The following is an 18,834-nucleotide window of genomic DNA, read 5'->3' as shown; positions in this document are numbered from 1 at the left end:
GTACAGCTAGCAAGTACGGTCTCCCCAAGAACACAAGTCCGTTCTTTGCTTACTTGGTATTGAGAAACGCCCATTGTCCCGTTGTAATTTAACACCGAGTCTGTGATTGACTCATTTAGTCGTCACTCAAAAGGTTCAACCAGTTGAATGCCAATGCACGAAAGAAAAAACATACCAATTATAGTGCTTTAAGTTTACCACCTCAATCATTTACAATACTTCATATCCAAAAGGTTCAATGCTGTATTTATTTGATTTTGTTTTAAAACCACATCATTCATTAAACTGGCTATGCGTCACCTCCTGAAAGAAAGCAAAAGCAGTTAATTTCCAACCAACTAACATGTTATGTGGTTTCTTTATTGCCATTTGTTATGCAACAAAGGTATTTGCTATTTTTATGAAGAGACAAAAAATGTTCTACATTGCAAGTTAGTCTTGCATTGCCAGACCTTCCTCCACACCGCTGGGGTGGGAGAAAACTGTGATCTGGTTTATTGGCATTTTCTCTAAACCACAATAGCAATCGTCTCGGGCGGCGCTGAGCGCTGGACGCAGCCACGGTTCCTTTGCATAATAGCCTCAGGCAGGAACTTGTTTTGGTGGAACATGTGTACGTTCAAGGTTGTTTTAGTCCTGTAAAATGTCAGATTAGACAGATAGTCTAGCTACCTTTCTGGATTTACCCTGCACAGATCTGAGGAGCAGTTAACTCCTCAGAAATCCACCGGAGGTTAGAACACCAACACACAAAGACAGTGGAAGGGGACCGACATCTGGCCGAAAAATGAGGGACATTCATCAGAACCTCTAAACAATCCCAGAAATGAAACCTTGTTGATATACTGTAGAATGCTACAAAGAAGATGTGTTGTATTTTTTTGCTCAGAGTGAGAAAAGTAAAACGATCAGGTGAGCCACGAAATATGGTCAGGAGGGTAATTTTTCAGATTATTCTGACACCACATGGATGCAGCACAAATGTCCTAACGCAGGTTTTTAACCAAAACAAAACATAGTTTGTGTATCTGCCCCGCGATTCAAATGCACTTCTAAGTGTAATGGGTCCTTCCATGGCCCGTGCTCCACCCTTCCATCCAGTTGAATGAAATCAGGGCCCGTAGTTATTCCCTAATCCTGCTGACAGACCAACAACCTGGCAGAGGTAAATATGGTTTCAACATAAGTAACTTATTGGGCCTTGTCTAATAACTACTGAGTTACCAAGAGCAGAGGGGTAAAAGTGATATTAAATTCAAAGCTGAGATGTGCAATTAATTTTAACCAACTGACATAATCAGAAATAAGAATGACAGGTAGACAATAAAGGTATAGTATATAAACAATGTATTTAAAGAAGCTGCTCCCCAAATGTCCACTTCGCTGAACTTCTTTGTATTTGATTTTTTTATGATAGCATACATTTTTGTAGCTAATATTTGTATGTTTTGTATTTAAGAAGAATGCAAGTGATCATTTCAAATTTTAAGAGCCCATATTATGAAAAAAAAACCCACTTATTCTGGGATTTGGGTTATTTTGTGTCCCTGGTGTTTCCACACACACACAAACTTTAACTAAACTAACTCAACCAAACTATTTTGAGTGAGATACGGTTTCTGAATGTCCTCTGACTGCAGTCTCGCGGTGAGCTGTTCAACATCTGCACGGCTTTCTATGTCACTAGACGAGACGAGGTAGCTAACCCTAGCACATGCTAGCTCGTTCTCAATGGCAAAACACTGCTACAACACTCACTATTTCACCATAGTCTCCAAAAGAACGACCTCCATGTCCCTGTTCTGCAGGTACTCCACAAGTGCCGCTTGTTTAGAAAAAGTTTTCCAGCTAATCCTGCCTGACTCCCAACAAAGATAGTATAGAAGCGTGATATCTCACTCTGTAGCTAAAACCTCAAAGATCTAAACACAATGGGTGAAAACAGGATCTTCAGCCATGTGCAGTAGGCTACTCCAAAAATATGGTGTTTTTTGAAAATGAAACCATGTAAACCTATTCTGGTACAACCTCAAAATAAAATTGTGAACCTGAAAATGAGCATAATATGGGTGCTTCAATATATCAACATTAATTAATCTGAGTGTTCTATCATTAGGGTAGGCTACTATAAACACACTATACGGCATATCTCTCCTTTCTATGTGTGTGCTATGTTTGTATGGGTGTGCAACATCACACATTTCCAATGTACACTATGTAATGAAGTTAACTTATTTCATAGAGGAATAATACAAACGTGTCACAGCTAAACAAAAGGACTAATGTAACACGATGCATTAGATGCATTCATATTTTTTCTACTAAAAGAAAATCATGGGAAAACGCACTAATATCCTGCATGCACCAAAATGCCATTGCAACGTCAATGTGTAGCCTAATGAAATGGCCTTATAGGAGCAAATAGGAAGTGATTTAGTTTCACTAGAAGTAGTAAACAGTGAGGAAACAGGTGTGACAATGGAGGTCAGACAGTGAGTTTAAAGCAGCAGGGGGCAAAGCTCCATCTGTTTGTGTCTGACCTTCCAGTGAATAATCAGCATAAAGACAAGCTTCTGCATGCTTTCATTTTCCTACAGTCTTAAGAAGCACAAAGCTTGTAGTGTCCTCAATGGAAAGCAGAGCCATTGTTCACATGAATGCATGTGTTAATGAGCAGTCTGATGAACTTGATGTAGATAACGGCTTCGTTCCAACAACGTTATGATATTTTTGATACTTTGATATTTTTATTATAATCTCAGGACCTTGTGTGTCTGTTTATGAGGCTGGATTCTATATCTACAATATGTTCCTATTACTGTCCTTAAGCCTGTTGGTGGCACGGCGTTTCTTGTAATGCAGCTCACAGATGTATCAAGTGTTGATGGTACACTGTATAATTGTTCTCATTTATTAAATGAGATGAACAATACAAAACATTGAGATGAAAAAGCCTGTTGAGTGAAATCGTTACATTCTTTGGTGAAAGCACAGTTGACTTTGGTGTTCTGAACACTGTTTTCTGTTTCTATTTAATGTGGTGGTATCTAGCCTACGATTGCCTCTTTTTTTTTTTTTAATCTGTGTAATAGGAATGAGATAAGGAAAGATGTAGCCTAAAATAAATGATCCATGAAATTTAGGACTGAGGACAAATTACTGAGTGACAGGATTTTACCAAAAGACAGGTGAAAAGGCGATTCCATTTGTTAATGTGCAAATGTGTAGAGCCAGTGCACCCCTTACTAAAATAAACAATGGTTCAAACCTTTGAGCAGCAGTTGCAAGACAAACCAGGTAGTTATATAGGAAACTGTACCACTGGGATTTCAAAATAAAACAGATTTGAAGACAATAAATTTAAGAACATGTCCTGCATTGTCATTACTACTACTATTACAACTAGTTCAACTACTACCAGCCTACTTTTAATTATAACAATAATAATGTCAATAGTACAATAGGTTCCAAAAATGTATTATCTATTTTGAGAAACCGAATTAGTAAGACTTAAACATAGGTAAACTGGTATTATTGAAGCAATGAACTGTATTATGGTTAATGTTATTTCTGCTGAAATAGACTACAGAGTGAGAGCTTCAGGCCAGACAGAAAGACATATCTTATTTTGGACATTTTGAGCAGGATAGTAGCCCTATAATTATAATGGGCGTTACCAAGCAAATTGTTTTTTTAAATCAATACATATTGTAGGCTATGGTCTCTAAGCAAAAGATTTTCAACAAACAAACATTTTCTATACATGTTATATTTGTGGTATAATGCTCCCTTTTTAAATATTTATATTTTACATATGTGCATATCCTCTACTCTCCACTAAAAAAACGTTGTATTTTGATCCACTTTTCCACATAATTAATACAACTGTTACCCTCTTCGTTTTCTCGACAGCTGTTCTGCTTTTACTTTGAAGGGCAAATCCCCGTCTTTTCCTGTATCCTTTGGACTAAGTGCGCTTAACTTGACGCCCCTCCCTGTTGCTGCTGGGACTGAGCGCGCGCCCGGTGCTCGGCTGTCCGTGGTAACAGCGCGGTGTAGTCTACTGAGCCGCGGGTTCAACGGCGTCAGCTGTAATGAAGCAGTGTAATGTGTTGTACCAGACCGAAGCCCACACTCTGCACTTAGGCTACTCTTCTTCGTCCATGCAGAAGATGGTGGCTGGCGGCTAGTTCCAACTTCGGACTCCGTGATTTCTTTCCTCGGCGAAGCGCACTGAAATCAGTTGGTGAGTGTCCGTCGTTGCGCACATAGGCTCCGCTGTCTGTCACCTGTTCTGCTCCACAGGTAGCTAGGACAGGAGACTGGCTTCTGCTTCTGTGCGCTAACAACGTCGACAAATCTTCCCAAAACAGTCAGAGACTGCTGGAGAAGCTGCTGCTGGTTACAGTAGATTATAGGCGTGCTGGGAGGAATAAACAAGGCTGGAGCAATTATATGCTCAGAAACTCAATCAAATATCTAAACAACAACAGAAGCTGAAACAACAAATCCTCATGTGACGTGTGTTACTATGTAACAGCACCTAGATATAGCAAATGTTAAAAACAGGACGGGAATAGGGTCCAGTGGACTCCAGCAGCCTACCTGTCACCTCCATATGGGCTCACAGCATTGTGTGTATCAGCTGTGTGAATAAAAAATGCCATTGGCTCCCAACAGAGAGCTCTATAGCAGCTGGATAATCTGATTTGGTTTATTAAAAGCATGCAGTAAACCCTGACCTTAAGATGATGATACTGATATATGTATGGTGAACTGTGAATTCAAACCATGGTCAGAATCCACCAGAAAAAAAAATTACATTTACAATTTTAAATGCTAAAACTGCCACGAAGAATATGTAATAACATCACAAAAAGCATTACTTTGGTTATTATGTCACTCAGTCAGACCTATGTGACTTTCCAGATTATACATTAGTAGTTAACAAGTTGGTTCAGTCAGGCCAAATCCAAGGTCTAGTAGACAGTATTTTGTGTCAATATTTAGTTTTAATTAAGACACAATTTAGTGACAGTTTAAGAATGCATCTATTCCCATTCAGACCAGTGCCTGTGAACACACCTCAGTCTTTATGCTTTGGTGAATCTGCAAAATGTCTCCAAAGAAACTGAATTTAAAACAGTGTTAGGGCCTCTGTGTTGGTCTAGCTGTTATAATCCTGGTCTTCTTAATCGTGCTCTTTAGTGAATCATTTATGTAATACACAATGTCGTAGGGGATAATAAGTCTGGGCGCACTTTAGCTCCATGGCATTTCCATTAATTTTATGATTTTGCCCTTTGTTAATTACATATGCATGAGGTCATTTTTGAAAATCAGTCTGATTGCATGGTCTCTGTTAATTGGCTGGCTGCTTAGTGCTTTTGCTTTGCTATGCAGTTATTACTTGTCAATCAACAGATTTTTAGATTTACTTTAATTAGATTTGTATTGCTGGAATTTGTGTGTCTTGGTCCGGAATTTGTGTTCAGCCAGTTGGACTCTCAGTGCTCATGCTAACCAGAGAGTTCTTCAGGAACACAGGAATCATAAAACACATCCCATCCTGGGATCTTTCCTAGAAAATGCCAACTAGAATAACATGTTACAAAAGTAAATGTTACAGCTTTTTATAAACTGGCTATTGGGTTCAATCATTTTTTTTAATATGATTTGTTTACATTAACACAATAATAAATACAGTACCAACACTTATTTGTAATAATAATGTATTTAAAGTTGCTTCATATAATTGTTTTTATTTGGTCAATTGGGACCTGGAGCAACACTAGCATTCATTTGAAGTTGTGTTTCTGGCCACCTAAAGAATTCTAGTCCAATATTCACTTTTATTTTAGTCCTGTGTTGGTGTCCACCAAGAAAAATATCTGGCTCTTTAGTAGCTAAATACTACCTGTCTGCTGTTGAGAACAGCTTCCTGCTGCAGCTGGAAATGAGGCTGATACACAAAGTGAGAGTAAACCAAAATAATAAGCTAAAAGAGCTTAATAAAAGCAATGAGAGCAAACCAAAAACACAAGACAAAAGAGGCTAATAAATGCTGTGACAGTAAATAAAACAAGATAAAATATGCCAAATAAAAACAGTAAACCAAAACTATAAGATACAAATATGCAAAACAAAAAGAGGCTAATGAAGCCGTGAGAGTAAACCAAAACAATAAGCTAAAGGTTAACCAAAACTATAAGCTAAGAGAAGCTAATGAAAGCAGTGAGAGTACACCAAAACAATAAGCTAAAGGCTAACCAAAACTATAAGCTAAGAGAAGCTAATGAAAGCAGTGAGAGTACACCTAAACAATAAGCTAAAGGTTAACCAAAACTATAAGCTAAGAGAAGCTAATGAAAGCCGTGAGAGTAAACCAAAACAATAAGCTGAAGGTTAACCAAAACTATAAGCTAAGAGAAGCTAATAAAAGCAGTGAGTTAACCAAAACTATAAGCTAAGAGAAGCTAATGAAAGCAGTGAGTTAACCAAAACTATAAGCTAAGAGAAGCTAATGAAAGCAGTGAGTTAACCAAAACTATAAGCTAAGAGAAGCTAATGAAAGCAGTGAGTGTAAACCAACACTATAAAATAAGCCAGGCTAATGAAATTAGTGAAAGTTAACAAAAACTATAAGCTAAGAGAGGCTAACGAAATTAGTGAAAGTTAATTTGAACAATGTGCTAAAAGAGGCTAAGAAAAGCAGTGAGAGTTAACCAAAACTATAAGCTTAAAGAGGCTAATGGCATCAAAAACTCTAAGGGCTATTTGGGTTTGGTGATATGTATTTATGTAGGTTTGACACTATGCGTCCCTTTTCACCGATCAATACGGTGAACCAATACAACAACAACAAGCTTGAACAATATGATAAAAATTAATATAAGACTTTTAGATATTACCAGTGAACCAAATTGCTCTGAGGTTTGCAAACTACAATACAGACTTAAGCTAAAGATGGGAAATCTTTCAAATATGACAGTGTAACCGTGTTTATGCAGGAGCAGTATTGTAGCCATATAAATACAGGCAGCCCTAGTCATATTTAAACTTGCTTAGTTAATATTTATCATGGGAAATGATGTTGCTATGCTCACACATACGTCGCTGGCAGCCTGCTGTGTTCTGTCAGCTGCTGGGTGAGTCATTTGATTTTCTATCATCTGTCCCGCACTGTGCTCTTTCTGGGAAACCAGGCTTCATGTTACTGTGTGTTAACACAGACGATGGCAGACAGATGATGACAGTGCACCGGGTGACCTCCACCCACCCATTCTGATTCTGGAGTCCCGGAGATGCCAGTCTTTATCACTAACCTCCCGAACAGCCTCAATCAGCCATAACTTTATCTTTTACAAGGAACAAAGGCTGGCACTGCAATAACCTGCTTTACTGTTAAAATCTCCAGTTGCCTTGGCACGACTGAGCAGCAGTGGCTAGGTTTGGGTACCGAAACCCAGTGCTAAAATGGCACCGGTTCATAAACAACCGGTGTCTACCGGACCAAATAACAAAGCAGATTTCAGTGCCGCTGAAATGACTGCACTTCTCTCTGATGCTCCAAAACGGGCGTTGCACGTCGCTAGGTAACACTAGATTTGACAGCTAGTAACGTTAGCCTAGCGTTAGCTTGTAGCTGAATTAAACACGGTTAAAATGCTGACAGCTAATCATTGTAAAGTGTTTGTGTACTTCCTTTAATTTTATTTTAATCTTTTTTCAAAAGTATTGGTATAGGCACTGTTTAGGCACCCGCACTGTTGTAAAAGATTCGCTTTAGCACCAGTATCAAAAAAAAAAAAGAATACCCAACCCTAGCAATGACTCGGTCTTCATTTGGATCTTCACGACACATCTGTAAAGTTTTGTGTAGTGCTGTCAAGGTTATTAACGGCGTTACACAAACCCATTTTAATGGCGTAAATCTTTTTATAGTGAGATTAATGTTCTTTTTGGCCTAGCGTACTGTGTTACGTTTTGAATGGATGGCAAGCGCGAGACGCAGAAGTAGATGCCAGTAAGATTCTGAATGGAAAGTTTACTTCTTAAAGTTGCCAAATGGTTCCATTGACAAGACCAAAGTGATCTGTGTGTTTTGTTGTTGTGAACCCCCCGCCCCCCTGTTTCAACCCCAAACCTCGGGTATTGTGGCGCCAGAAGCAACAAAACATTTCAAGTGATATCCAGCCCTCCTAATTAGTGCTGCAGACTTGTAGAGTGTTTGAGAGGAAAAGTAGAGGAATACGTGCTGTTCCTTTTTTTTTTTTTTTACATCTCCTGTCTGCCATAAAAGTTCCATTTAGGAAAAGAAAAATGTTGTTCCTTTTTGAAACTTGTCTCTTTGCAGCAAGATAAAAGGCAGCCAAGTGTCACCCGTCACTTCCAATTTTGCCACCCAGTGCCTAATTTAATTCCCATTGATTGCGGGCCCCACCACTCTGACGATGGAAACAGTAATTTGCCAGGTTAAATTCCAGTCATTCATCATTCCTATGTATTGACCAGTGACCTATAAGAGTTTGGTCAGAGCTGCTGCTTCTGTAAAGCCCATTGCCCTTTACTCTGACCTATGGCTGGCTGCCATTTGGGGCAATGGCTACTTTTATCTTTCCGCCATTAATACGTGTCAGTTAGTTCTTTCCTCACCTGTGTCTGGAGGACATATAAGACAGCAGACGTGTTTTTCAGAGATGTAGAGGAAGAAGGATGATAATAGGAACAGAAGGGACCTGTTTCCCACGAAGCTGTGTAAGACTGTTCTGACCTCAACCTCTCTATGTCCATTTTCCCAGCCGCCCAGCGTGGCTCTATGGGAAAGGAACTGTGGTCTGTCAATGTCATCTCTCCTGCTGTCAGCCTCTCCATACTGATTAGATGGGAAGGGAACAGTAGGTGAGATAGGATGGTTCCGCTGTGACACAAAGAGTTTATTGTAATTCCCAAGGCACCCATTCAATCCACAGATCAGTGACCTTTTCACTGTATCTGACCACACAATAGAATCAGCTGCTTAGTTTTTAGTTTTCCCCCGTAATTAGGGCATGGAATGCTGTCTGCCCTAGAAACTGGTAGGGCATCTCAAAACAATTATCCAGACATCAACCATTTGAAGAGCTCATTCTGTTGATTGGCAAATGGAGAGGCTGTCCGAGGGGGATAGGTGCAACTGCTGTTTTAAATAGCATTTCAATGGCCACCATTAAAGATGGTTTTCACTAAATGTGCCTCTTTACAGCTGCACCTGAAAGTTTTGCACATATGCATCTTCAAATGGCAGCGAGTGGGAAATGTTTGAACATTTTGAGTATCATCAGCTAGAAACCAAAATAAGATTTACCATAGATTTGTACAAAGTCTAAAGCCCTGTTCAGACCACAGATTGAACTACCTGAACGATCTAAAACCTGCCAGTTTACACCAATAAGATGAGATGAGACAGTGTGTCATCTCCAAAGCAACTAGAGATGCACCGATTGACCGGCTGGGGACCGGAATTGCCAGATTTTCACGTGAAAATGGTGGTTGGGTGTTAGAAAATTCAATTGATTGATTAATCAAAAAAATAATTGGCAGATTAATCCACACCACAACAACCTTGGGATTTTCCAGTAGGAGCTGTTAAGTTTGGACCTGTGTAAATGTTGGAAAATGGCAGAATAGATAGATGAGTAGGAATCCAAGGGTTTTTACTGCTGGAAATGAAATTCTCTTTCATCCCCATCGCTGAGTGCAGCTTTAATCACAAATACAACACAAGACCTTGACACTTGTGCTGATGCAGTGTGGCAGTATGTGGGTTGACCTTATAGCATTTGTGTGTGTGTGTGTGTGTGTGTGTGTGTGTGTGTGTGTGTGTGTGTGTGTGTGTGTGTGTGTGTCAGCCGATGCCTCATTTGCCAGGGTTGTTTGTCAGAGGGTGCTAGAGGCCCATGGGTGGTAGCTAGCATGCAAGAGCAGAACATGCAGCCAAAACCACCCAGGCTGCATTGCTGTCGCTGCGATGGTCTAGTTCGGAGAGCGCCTGGGGTGGAAGACAGCCCCGGTTACACTCTTTCAAAACAACAGGCTTTGTGCTAAAATATTGATGTTACAGCAGCACACACTGTCCTCCCAGTGTCACATGTATCGGACATGTGTAGATTCATTGCCCTGGCCTTCACGCAGCTACCCTGGAGCAACTGATTTATAGATCCTGAAAGCTGATACTATAAGTTTTGGATGGATTACGTGCTGAAACAGACAGTCAATCAAGAGCAAATTACTTTTCTGATGTCATTTAAAAAATTCCAAACATTATCTGCTTGCAGCATCTCGACTGAACATTACTGCAAAGTAAATCCCTTTGTTTGTGTTTTGGACAGGCTACCCTCATTCACCGTTTATAAATACCTACCAAAAGTAATGCACGGTAACTCAAATGTAATCAACACATATTACTGTAAGACCCACATTGACTTTTGCTGGAAGGCAGCAACCTCTAGTGTACGTAGTTAATTATGACCGGAGCAAAGAACGAGTATCAGGTGACAGTAAAAGTGCCCCAAAATCCGCATAAGGAGGAGGTATAGGGGTGTATTGGTTCCAAAACACAAACTACTAATGTTGTTCTAATCTTAACCAAGTTGTTTTCCTAAACTTAACCGTTGCAGTCAAGTACCGGTTACGTAAGAGTAGTTTTAGTGCCAAAACTTGACAGTAATGGTCACGGACCAGCCTCCGTTTCCACACGTTAAAGAGAACATCATATTTCGTGAGATATTATACAAACTCGTTAATGAGAATGTGTTTGTTTTGGACTGTTGGTCAGACAAAATTAGCACTCTGAAGATGTAAGCTTGGACTCTGGGAATACCCTGGAAATCCAGAGTTCTTGCAATAGCACAATTTGAATTTGCTCAGCGAGTTACTCTGGCATCTTGTAATGCTGCTCATTAACTATGACCTTATAGCCGAGCTGCACCAATCACATCGGTGTATCTGATACAGGAGGCGCCAGAGGAGAGCTAAACAGATGAATATACCAGTTAGCTCTGCTGGTAGCTAAGCAATTGGGGCTCTGGACACGTCACCCTGTGTGTTGCTGTGATTGGCCGTAGTGTTATCCAATTTCGTGCAGTGAGATTTTCAAATTCACGCTTGATGCTGCCCCTCAAGATGGCCGACTTTCATTACTCAATGTCAGACACTTAAACCTTTCGGATTTAGGTATGGATTTCCAGGATACTCTGGCAAAGTTTTTTTTTAAAGACGTTTTTAGGGGTTTTATGTATTTCTATTAGATAGTATATTAAGGAAAATGGGGGGAGAGAGGGAATAACACGCAGTAAAGGGATGCTGCCAAGGACTCAACCTACATGGGAAGCATGCTCTACTGGGTGGGTTTCAGGACGCCAATATTGAATAATTCATCTTCAGAGTTATTTAGTGATGAAAATAATGGTTAGTTGCGGTCCGAAGAACGGTTATCTAAAATCTCAATACTTGGCATTGAATGTCTGATCAGATCATCATCAGAAGTAATTTTTTGACTGTACGATTTATGATCTAAATTAATTAAAATGTTTCCAATTTTACATTTTACATTCAATGTTTTTCCACTGCTGCTTGTGTTTTGACAACTTTGGCTTTTTTAAATGAAAAAACAGGGTTTTGGAGAAAAAGCACTGGCTTAAGTTAAGAAATGTTTAATCTAAAAAGGTATCAGTTTCATATCAGTATCTAAACTTTTAAATATAATATTGGCACCAGTGTGTTTCCCCTATGAATCAAAAGATTCCCAAACTCTCCTGCTTCCAGTATTTAGACACTTAGCCTAACAATAATATGTATATTACTGGCTCTTCATGCATTCTTGTGTGAACTTTGGTGAACAAGTGCAATCAATGTAGAGATTAAAATTGCAGTCTAAAGGATGGATCATTGTCATCACTCAAGTATTAAAAGAGTGCTCCGGTGATTTAGTATTGCACTTCCACAAAGTTGGGGAACTCGCAAAAGATTAAAAAGTTATGGTCAAACTTGATGCAGCAAAGGCCGAGATATCCTGACTTTGAGTTCCTGGGTTAGGGTTAAGCTCCAATAATGCTGAGAAGAACGAATCCTACGCTTTCCACAATGCAGCTTAACAGTGTCATTGTGTAAGATGCTGCCGGCTTGGTAAGCAGCCATGCTGACATCATCTGGGTTATTTTCTCAGATTTACAGCTCCAGCTCCTCCCAGAGCAGTTCTCCTATTGACAAGCAAAATCTGTCGTGGTTCTGTTAACCTGTAAAGTACAGATTTAATCAAACAGGTAACGATTGGAGTCAGAGGCCACCAATCTGTCCTCATTTTCTCTCAGTCTGATTAGAGATACAACAATGGCAACAATGGTGTCACATGTGCAGCCACCACAAGGCGAAAAATAGGAAATTCCCCGTATAATTTTTAAAGTTTGACCTTGCACATTGGAGGGCCATATGCTCAGGATTAGTTGATAATCACTTGAATGACAACATGAAGTATCTGTTCTTGCTCAACATGTTCTGATTTCAGATGAACCCTGAGGCCTCTGTGAGTGCTGCCTGCCAGCTATTCTGTACAATTCTCTGTCAAGTGTGCTAATTGCTGTAAATAGCTGGGTGCTCTGCTGTTGTGATTGACCCTTACGTAACCTGCTCAATCTGTCTCTTATTTTGCAACGTGTAGGCCACTTTGTCAGCTTCATTTCATATAATAGCTTGTTGTTATTGCACATTAAACACAATTAATTGAATGACTGTGACGGGAGGTCTTCTTTAGAGCTGTGTACCAGTATACAATGGGCTTGTAGCTTCCTTTTAGGGCCTGTTTACACTTGGTTTAAAAATGCGTTTCAGTGATTCAAACACAGATCCGACTGTCGTTCCCACCTTTGTCCAAAATAAGTCACTTACGGTCAAGGGGCCCCTCGCACAATTATTACATCCACACTTTTGCCAGTCACGTTACCGGTTGTGTCGGTACAGCTAGAGATATTACTGTCAGTAGATTCCAACACATCTCATTCCATAGGGCACAACAACGGAATTTCACGCAACACTTTGTAAAACTTATCGTAAAATTGGTAATTTATAGAGTGTTGGCACGCTGTCCCCGTCCTGCATTAAGGGCCTATTTACCGGTTAGGTCCTTGTTAGGGATGCATCAGTACGCATTAGTCTTTACACTACAAAAGATATGTGGTCATATGCATCTTAGACCACCTGGGCAAGTTGTTTGAGTGATCTGATCACAATGAGCTGTGTTGATAGTTTACACTCGCCCAAGAAGCATTTTAAACAGGTGTAAACAGGATCTTTAGTGTTGTGGGTGGTTTCTAAAACTGCTGAAAAATGTAATTGAACTTCAAAAACCCAACTGAAGGTGAGGTCTGATCAGATGTGATGTTGATATGCATTGTTTTTTATTGTAGTTTAGAGTTAAAAAAAATGCAAGGGATAATGTAGAGCGAGCGGGTCAGCAAATTTGAACTCACTGACTGGGGGATGCAGGTCTAGAATCACCCTGAAGGGGTTCAGTTCACAATAATGACCAGCTCGTTCGACATTGTTCCGCTTATTACACGCAGCTACTCACACTGATGACGCCTGTGTTACGGTCGGGATGGCTAACTTTACCCTTGATTAGCACGGCTCTAGGGCGAAGCCAGGTTACCCTGGTGAGTGAGCTAACCACGGAGCTAACTAATGCCCGGTTTGCACTGTTGCCCTTAGCGCCGTTAGCGATCCCTGTTTCCTCCACACTGTCTCTCCCTTTGAGATGAGCTGATCAATGGTATGAGCTCCGTAGGAGCACAAATATGGTTTTAAAATTGGAAGTTGAACTTGTATTTATTTATTTATTTTTAGCATGTAAAATTCTACATAAAAGACAACAGCAATTGTTGAAGATATGTTGAACAAGATAGACAAAAAGGTTGAAAAGAGAAACAGATCATTAATTTCATTAGTATGTTTCCACAATATACATGCACAAAAAGGAGTAGCAAGAAGTATAAACTCATTTAATCTTATGACTTAACTGATTTATAAATGGGCCTGGGAGAGTCTATGATCAGAAATGCGTCCATAACAACGGTCTGTAATACAGAAATAGCAGACTGCAGGATGCCTGATTAGCTGTGTAATAAAAGACAAGAACTGAGTCTTCGCCTGCTACGCCTTTTAAACTTCCCCTTCTAGCACGACTCATATTGTATGCAGTTTACAATGACAATAGTCACAGGTTTAGGCCTACCATTGAAACACATAGGGCCCTGTCTTGCACCCGGCGCAGCGCCAAGCACAACGCAAGTGTCTTTGCTATTTAAAGACCAACAGAGTTCTTAATTTCCCGTCCTGTGCCCATGTTGTTTAAATAGCAAATGCACACTACCTGCGTCCATCTTAGCATTTGCAATAATATCGTGATATGTTAAAATGCGATTTCTTATTCGCAAAGGCTGCCATTTGGTCACGTCACTCGCAAGAGAAAATTAGTCTGCACTCTGCAGAGAAAGCATCAACTTGAGCAGAATTCTGTCATTCAAACAACTCTGAGTTGTAGTTTACAACTTTTACAGCCGTCTTAATAAAATATTGGTTTTATTCGGGCTCAAGTCCATGTATGCAGGTAATTTACACAGGCACGGAGGACTAAAGGCTTAATTAGCAACGATTAGCGGTTAGCTAGCTCCGTTATAAAGATATAGAGTGGTGGAGACTGCTTGGAGAGGGGTAACAACCAGATTCTGATAAATGACATTCAGGGAGTTTTCACAGCAGCGTGGCAGCAGTGTTTCAACGGTTTTATAACTACAGTTAATCCCACGGCAAGACCACCAGCAGCATGCTACTGCTAACGTATCGAAACACCCTTTAGCAAGTGCAAATACATTTGTGTGTGTATACACTATATTTTTACTTATTTAACTGTCTAGTAAAGTTCAAAGACAGCGTTTAAAAAGTGTAATCCACATGTTTACATAAGTTTATAACAGTAACTAATGTAAATACTTAGAGCAGGCTTGGTAACTGCTCAATAAATGAACAAAAGCCATCTCCCCATTTCTTAACCCTCAATCTTGTCAACTGAAATGACAACTGCTGCTAGCAGTTTATTAGCTGCAGCTAGCTACCTAGGTAGTTTAAGGCTAACTCCAAGAGTTGGCTGTTGTGCCGAGTTTCAAAGTTGATAAGCTAGGTTTGGGCCATTGCTGATCGTGGAAGGTGTCTAGAAGTGTCTATTGAATGAATCCCCTAGAATGTAAGGTACAGAAGGTTCTCTGAAATACTACCACAGGACACTAAAGGTAATACCACTGGTAATATAGATTAAAAAAACATCCGTCCATTAGATTTAGAAAAAATGGGTGGTATTGAGACATTGACAGGATGATTTCTTTTAAAGTACCTGTTTCATTATGAGACGTTTCTCCCACCAAGATCATCATCTGGATTGTACTGTACATGTACAGACCCCCCCCCCACACACACACACACACACACACACACACCCACCCACACACACACACACAAAGGTTAAGTAAAATACTGCGCTGTTGCGTTTTTGTCTGTGAGCTCTGGCTTCTGAAACACAAAAGCAGACAGCCGTAGTGAGAAAAAGGCCTCCGTGGATCAGCAGAAAAGACAGGAGGATCTGCCCTGGATGTTTCCGAGATATGAAGGGAGGCTGTGATCACACTGTCTCATTAGATCAGTCTAGGCGCTCTACTTCTCTCTCTCTCTCTCTGTCTCTCTCTCTACTGCTGCTGCTCAGGAAAAAACAACTGCTTTTGTAAAAATCATCTGCCGGTATCACAGTCACACTTCACCTTCCAGCTTTTGTGCATTCGTGTGACCTTCTGTGCACCTGTTAATGGAAATATGGTGAGAGAAGCCTATTGCTTTCTTCATCACATTTATTTTCCTAAATTGCTGTATTTTGCACATATCTTGATAGTTTTGCACTGCCTATAATCTCATCTCAATATATTTTTGCAACATAAATGGTGCATTTTTTATCAATTTGTTTTCTTTGGTTAATGGTGATTCATACATTTGGGTATTGTGTTGCTCAATTATTATCATTATTATTTCCCCAAACTTAATGTTGCAATGAACTTCCAACATAACAAAAGGAATCAACATGAGCGGAGGGGAAGGAAAAAAAATGCAGTATAAAAGATAGTCCGTTCTTCCTTGGCTCCCCTCCTCCACTGTATAGCAATTGTGCAGTTTCCATGGCAGCTAGAGCATGTTAAGCTTTAGTTTAACAGTGAAAAAAGTGGGGAGAAGGACGGGGAATAATCACCGGGTATGAGGGACTAAAAATAGCGAGGGACCTAATCCCAGGCATTATTTATTCATCTAGAATGTCTCATGTCTGCGCCGGGCTGTGTAAACATCATTTCTTCTACACTTATGTGGCGAGCTGGCATGCCGTTTTCTGACCTAAACCCCCACAGTCTTACTAACTGGCTAATGCCATGACTATAGGGAGAGGCGGGGGACACGCGGTCACAACACAAAGACTAAGTGGTTGGATTTACTGTGCTAAGGGAGACTGGATCTGGATTATTGCAAGCAATCGATTACTATTCCTACTTCCTTATGATTAGATGGAGCATTAGAACAAGACCGCGTACTGTAATGGAGAGTGAAATGAGCACCATTGCTTTGTCAGTGAAAAACATCCACAGTAACAATTTGTAATTAAACTCTCAATGAAAATGCAATCATATTTAATGTAATCCTTGCCAGCTCCTGGATTATATGTGCTGATTTGTCAAGTACAGACTGTAGTGAAGCTGCAGTGTGTGTGCAGTGACTGGGGCTCACACACTGCGAGTGTGAGACGGATAAGAAGCAAAATAGAGGTCAGCCTCCGGTAGCCGGCAGGGCCAGGCTGCTGATATATATCATCGGCTTTTGTTTGGAGAGCAAAAGCTTTGACCAATATGGCTTTTTAAAGGCCAGTGTCCGGACACAACTTTACTTACTTAAGCTGCCAATAGCTTATATTTTGTGCTAGTATTTTATATGGAAAATTTATAAACAGTTTATGACTTAAAAAAAAAAAAGTCAGTCTGGAAAAAGAGTGGTCCAATTGCTTCCGCACGGCTCTCACAGACCGCTCCCCAACTTTTCAAGTAGCAAAGCTTTGTCACAGCCCTCAGCATCAGATACCGACACACAAGGCCCTCCCGTACACTCAAAGTGTGCGTGTGGCCGGACCGGCTATTCCAACGAAGAACGCTCAAAGAGGACGTGTGAACAACAATGTTCTGAACATCAAGTACAGCTGTTTTTTGTTTTGCCTAAAACTAAACAAATGGCCTCTAAAAGACTCAAATCTTATAACAGTAAAATGCACAGTACAGTACTTAACTTCTGAATTATTTTCTAATCTTTTGAAAGAGGTTTCCTAGAATGATATATTATTTTGAACAAATTACAGGGAGACCCATTTTTATGTTGCACACTTAACTAATTAATTCTTAGTGTAGCCTGGAGAGCCTTTTAGTACGTGCATAGTAATGGTAGACCAATAAACTTCCCAGGCTGATATAGAGGTTGATATTAGCACATGGTTATTCGAAAGCCAGTAGATACAGTTGAAAGCTTCCGGGGAAAAAATAGTGTGGAGTATTTTATACAGAAATGTACGGAAGAGGATTATGACCACATGTGAAAATGATGTTATTTATCTTTTAAATGGAGAATGACTTGATGAAGGCCGTTACACACCAGGGGCGTGACAAATAAGCAACATGAATATTTCTCATCAAAACTACTCACACCGGCAGCGATGCAAATTTGGACCGTTTTCAATAAAAGTTCAGATATTTGCGCAGGCCCAGTACCGGAAGTACAGTTTAAGTTTTGTCTAGGGAGACAGGAGAGAGAGTTTAAGTGAAGGAAGACGCGGTGTGAGCAGACGAGATCAAACAATCAGAGCAGAAAAGAGTTAACATTTAGAGGTGAAGATATCAAGTTATTGTGCAGTAGCTAGAGACTTCAGTTTGAGCGCAGGTATATGCTGCAGCTCCTCAAAACCACCGGAGAAGGAGTGTTCTCATCTCTTTGTCCTGGTTTAATGCTAAACAACACCGTTTCCAAGTGTCTACAATCACTCGATGAGATGAGACTGCAGAACACATTTATTCTGACTGAACCACGGCCTGTAATGGACATGACATTTTCAAACACCTTGGTTCATGCATTTTTTACACAGCAGGTGGATCCTTAAAAGCTTCTTTCATCCAAATGAACCATCCATGTGTTCAAAATGACCCATTTAGTGAATTATGGTCTTGTTATCGTACCGGATTGCTGATTGTGCTGATTTCCTGAAACCAGTGAACTAACCAGTCTTTTCTTTTTTTTAAAACAGTATTATTTATATGTTCTATTTTGTTAAAATCAGCTTTAGTTTTGCAAAACCAACTGCTGTACCTAACATCCAAATGTTGAACCTGCACTTATCAATATGTTCAATCAAATCAATGATTACGTGCATTTGTGAAAGAAGTCGCTCAGTGACAAACCCACAGAGAATTATTACTCAACTGCCGTTTCCTTCAGCTTCACAGAGCGTTGGAGCTTCTTTCAGCTCACTGTTTTGTTTAACATTTAAAGGCACTTTCACACCTGTAGTTTGGTAAACTTGGTGCAAGTTCGGATCCCCTCTGGTTTTCAGTCTGGTTCTGGGACAGTCTAAAAGCAACTGGTCAGCGGACCTGAGTGCCCTGACTGGAGCGTGCAAAACCAGCATATCAGATAAATATGATGGTGCCAGCCCATTCAGAGATTTAAAAACAAACA

General features: G+C 40.1%; 1 protein-coding gene and 1 long non-coding RNA gene across 4 annotated transcripts in view; both read left to right on the top strand.

The window, feature by feature from the left end:
• The first annotated feature begins 3,983 nt into the window (after nt 1–3,983).
• pkib (protein kinase (cAMP-dependent, catalytic) inhibitor beta) overlaps nt 3,984–18,834 on the top strand; it is a 24,467-nt gene continuing 9,616 nt past the window's right edge. Inside the window, exons 1-2 of one of the 3 annotated variants that reach the window (XM_034891240.1) lie at nt 3,984–4,246; nt 11,289–11,384. In XM_034891240.1, coding sequence (XP_034747131.1) covers nt 11,364–11,384 — 21 coding nt within the window. In that variant the 5' untranslated portion in view covers nt 3,984–4,246; nt 11,289–11,363. Of the gene's footprint in view, nt 4,247–7,128; nt 7,149–11,288; nt 11,385–18,834 lie in introns of those variants that run through there. The other 2 variants (XM_034891241.1, XM_034891242.1) reach the window with 2 other exon arrangements.
• Nucleotides 13,146–14,871, top strand: LOC117956272. The gene is made up of 3 exons (XR_004659222.1): nt 13,146–13,156; nt 13,566–13,568; nt 14,691–14,871. It is a non-coding gene; the product is annotated as an uncharacterized LOC117956272 (long non-coding RNA).

The sequence above is a fragment of the Etheostoma cragini genome, chromosome 14 (assembly GCF_013103735.1).
Source record: "Etheostoma cragini isolate CJK2018 chromosome 14, CSU_Ecrag_1.0, whole genome shotgun sequence".
Classification (NCBI taxonomy): Eukaryota; Metazoa; Chordata; class Actinopteri; order Perciformes; family Percidae; genus Etheostoma; species Etheostoma cragini.
This window is presented reverse-complemented; position numbering and strand designations above follow the sequence as displayed.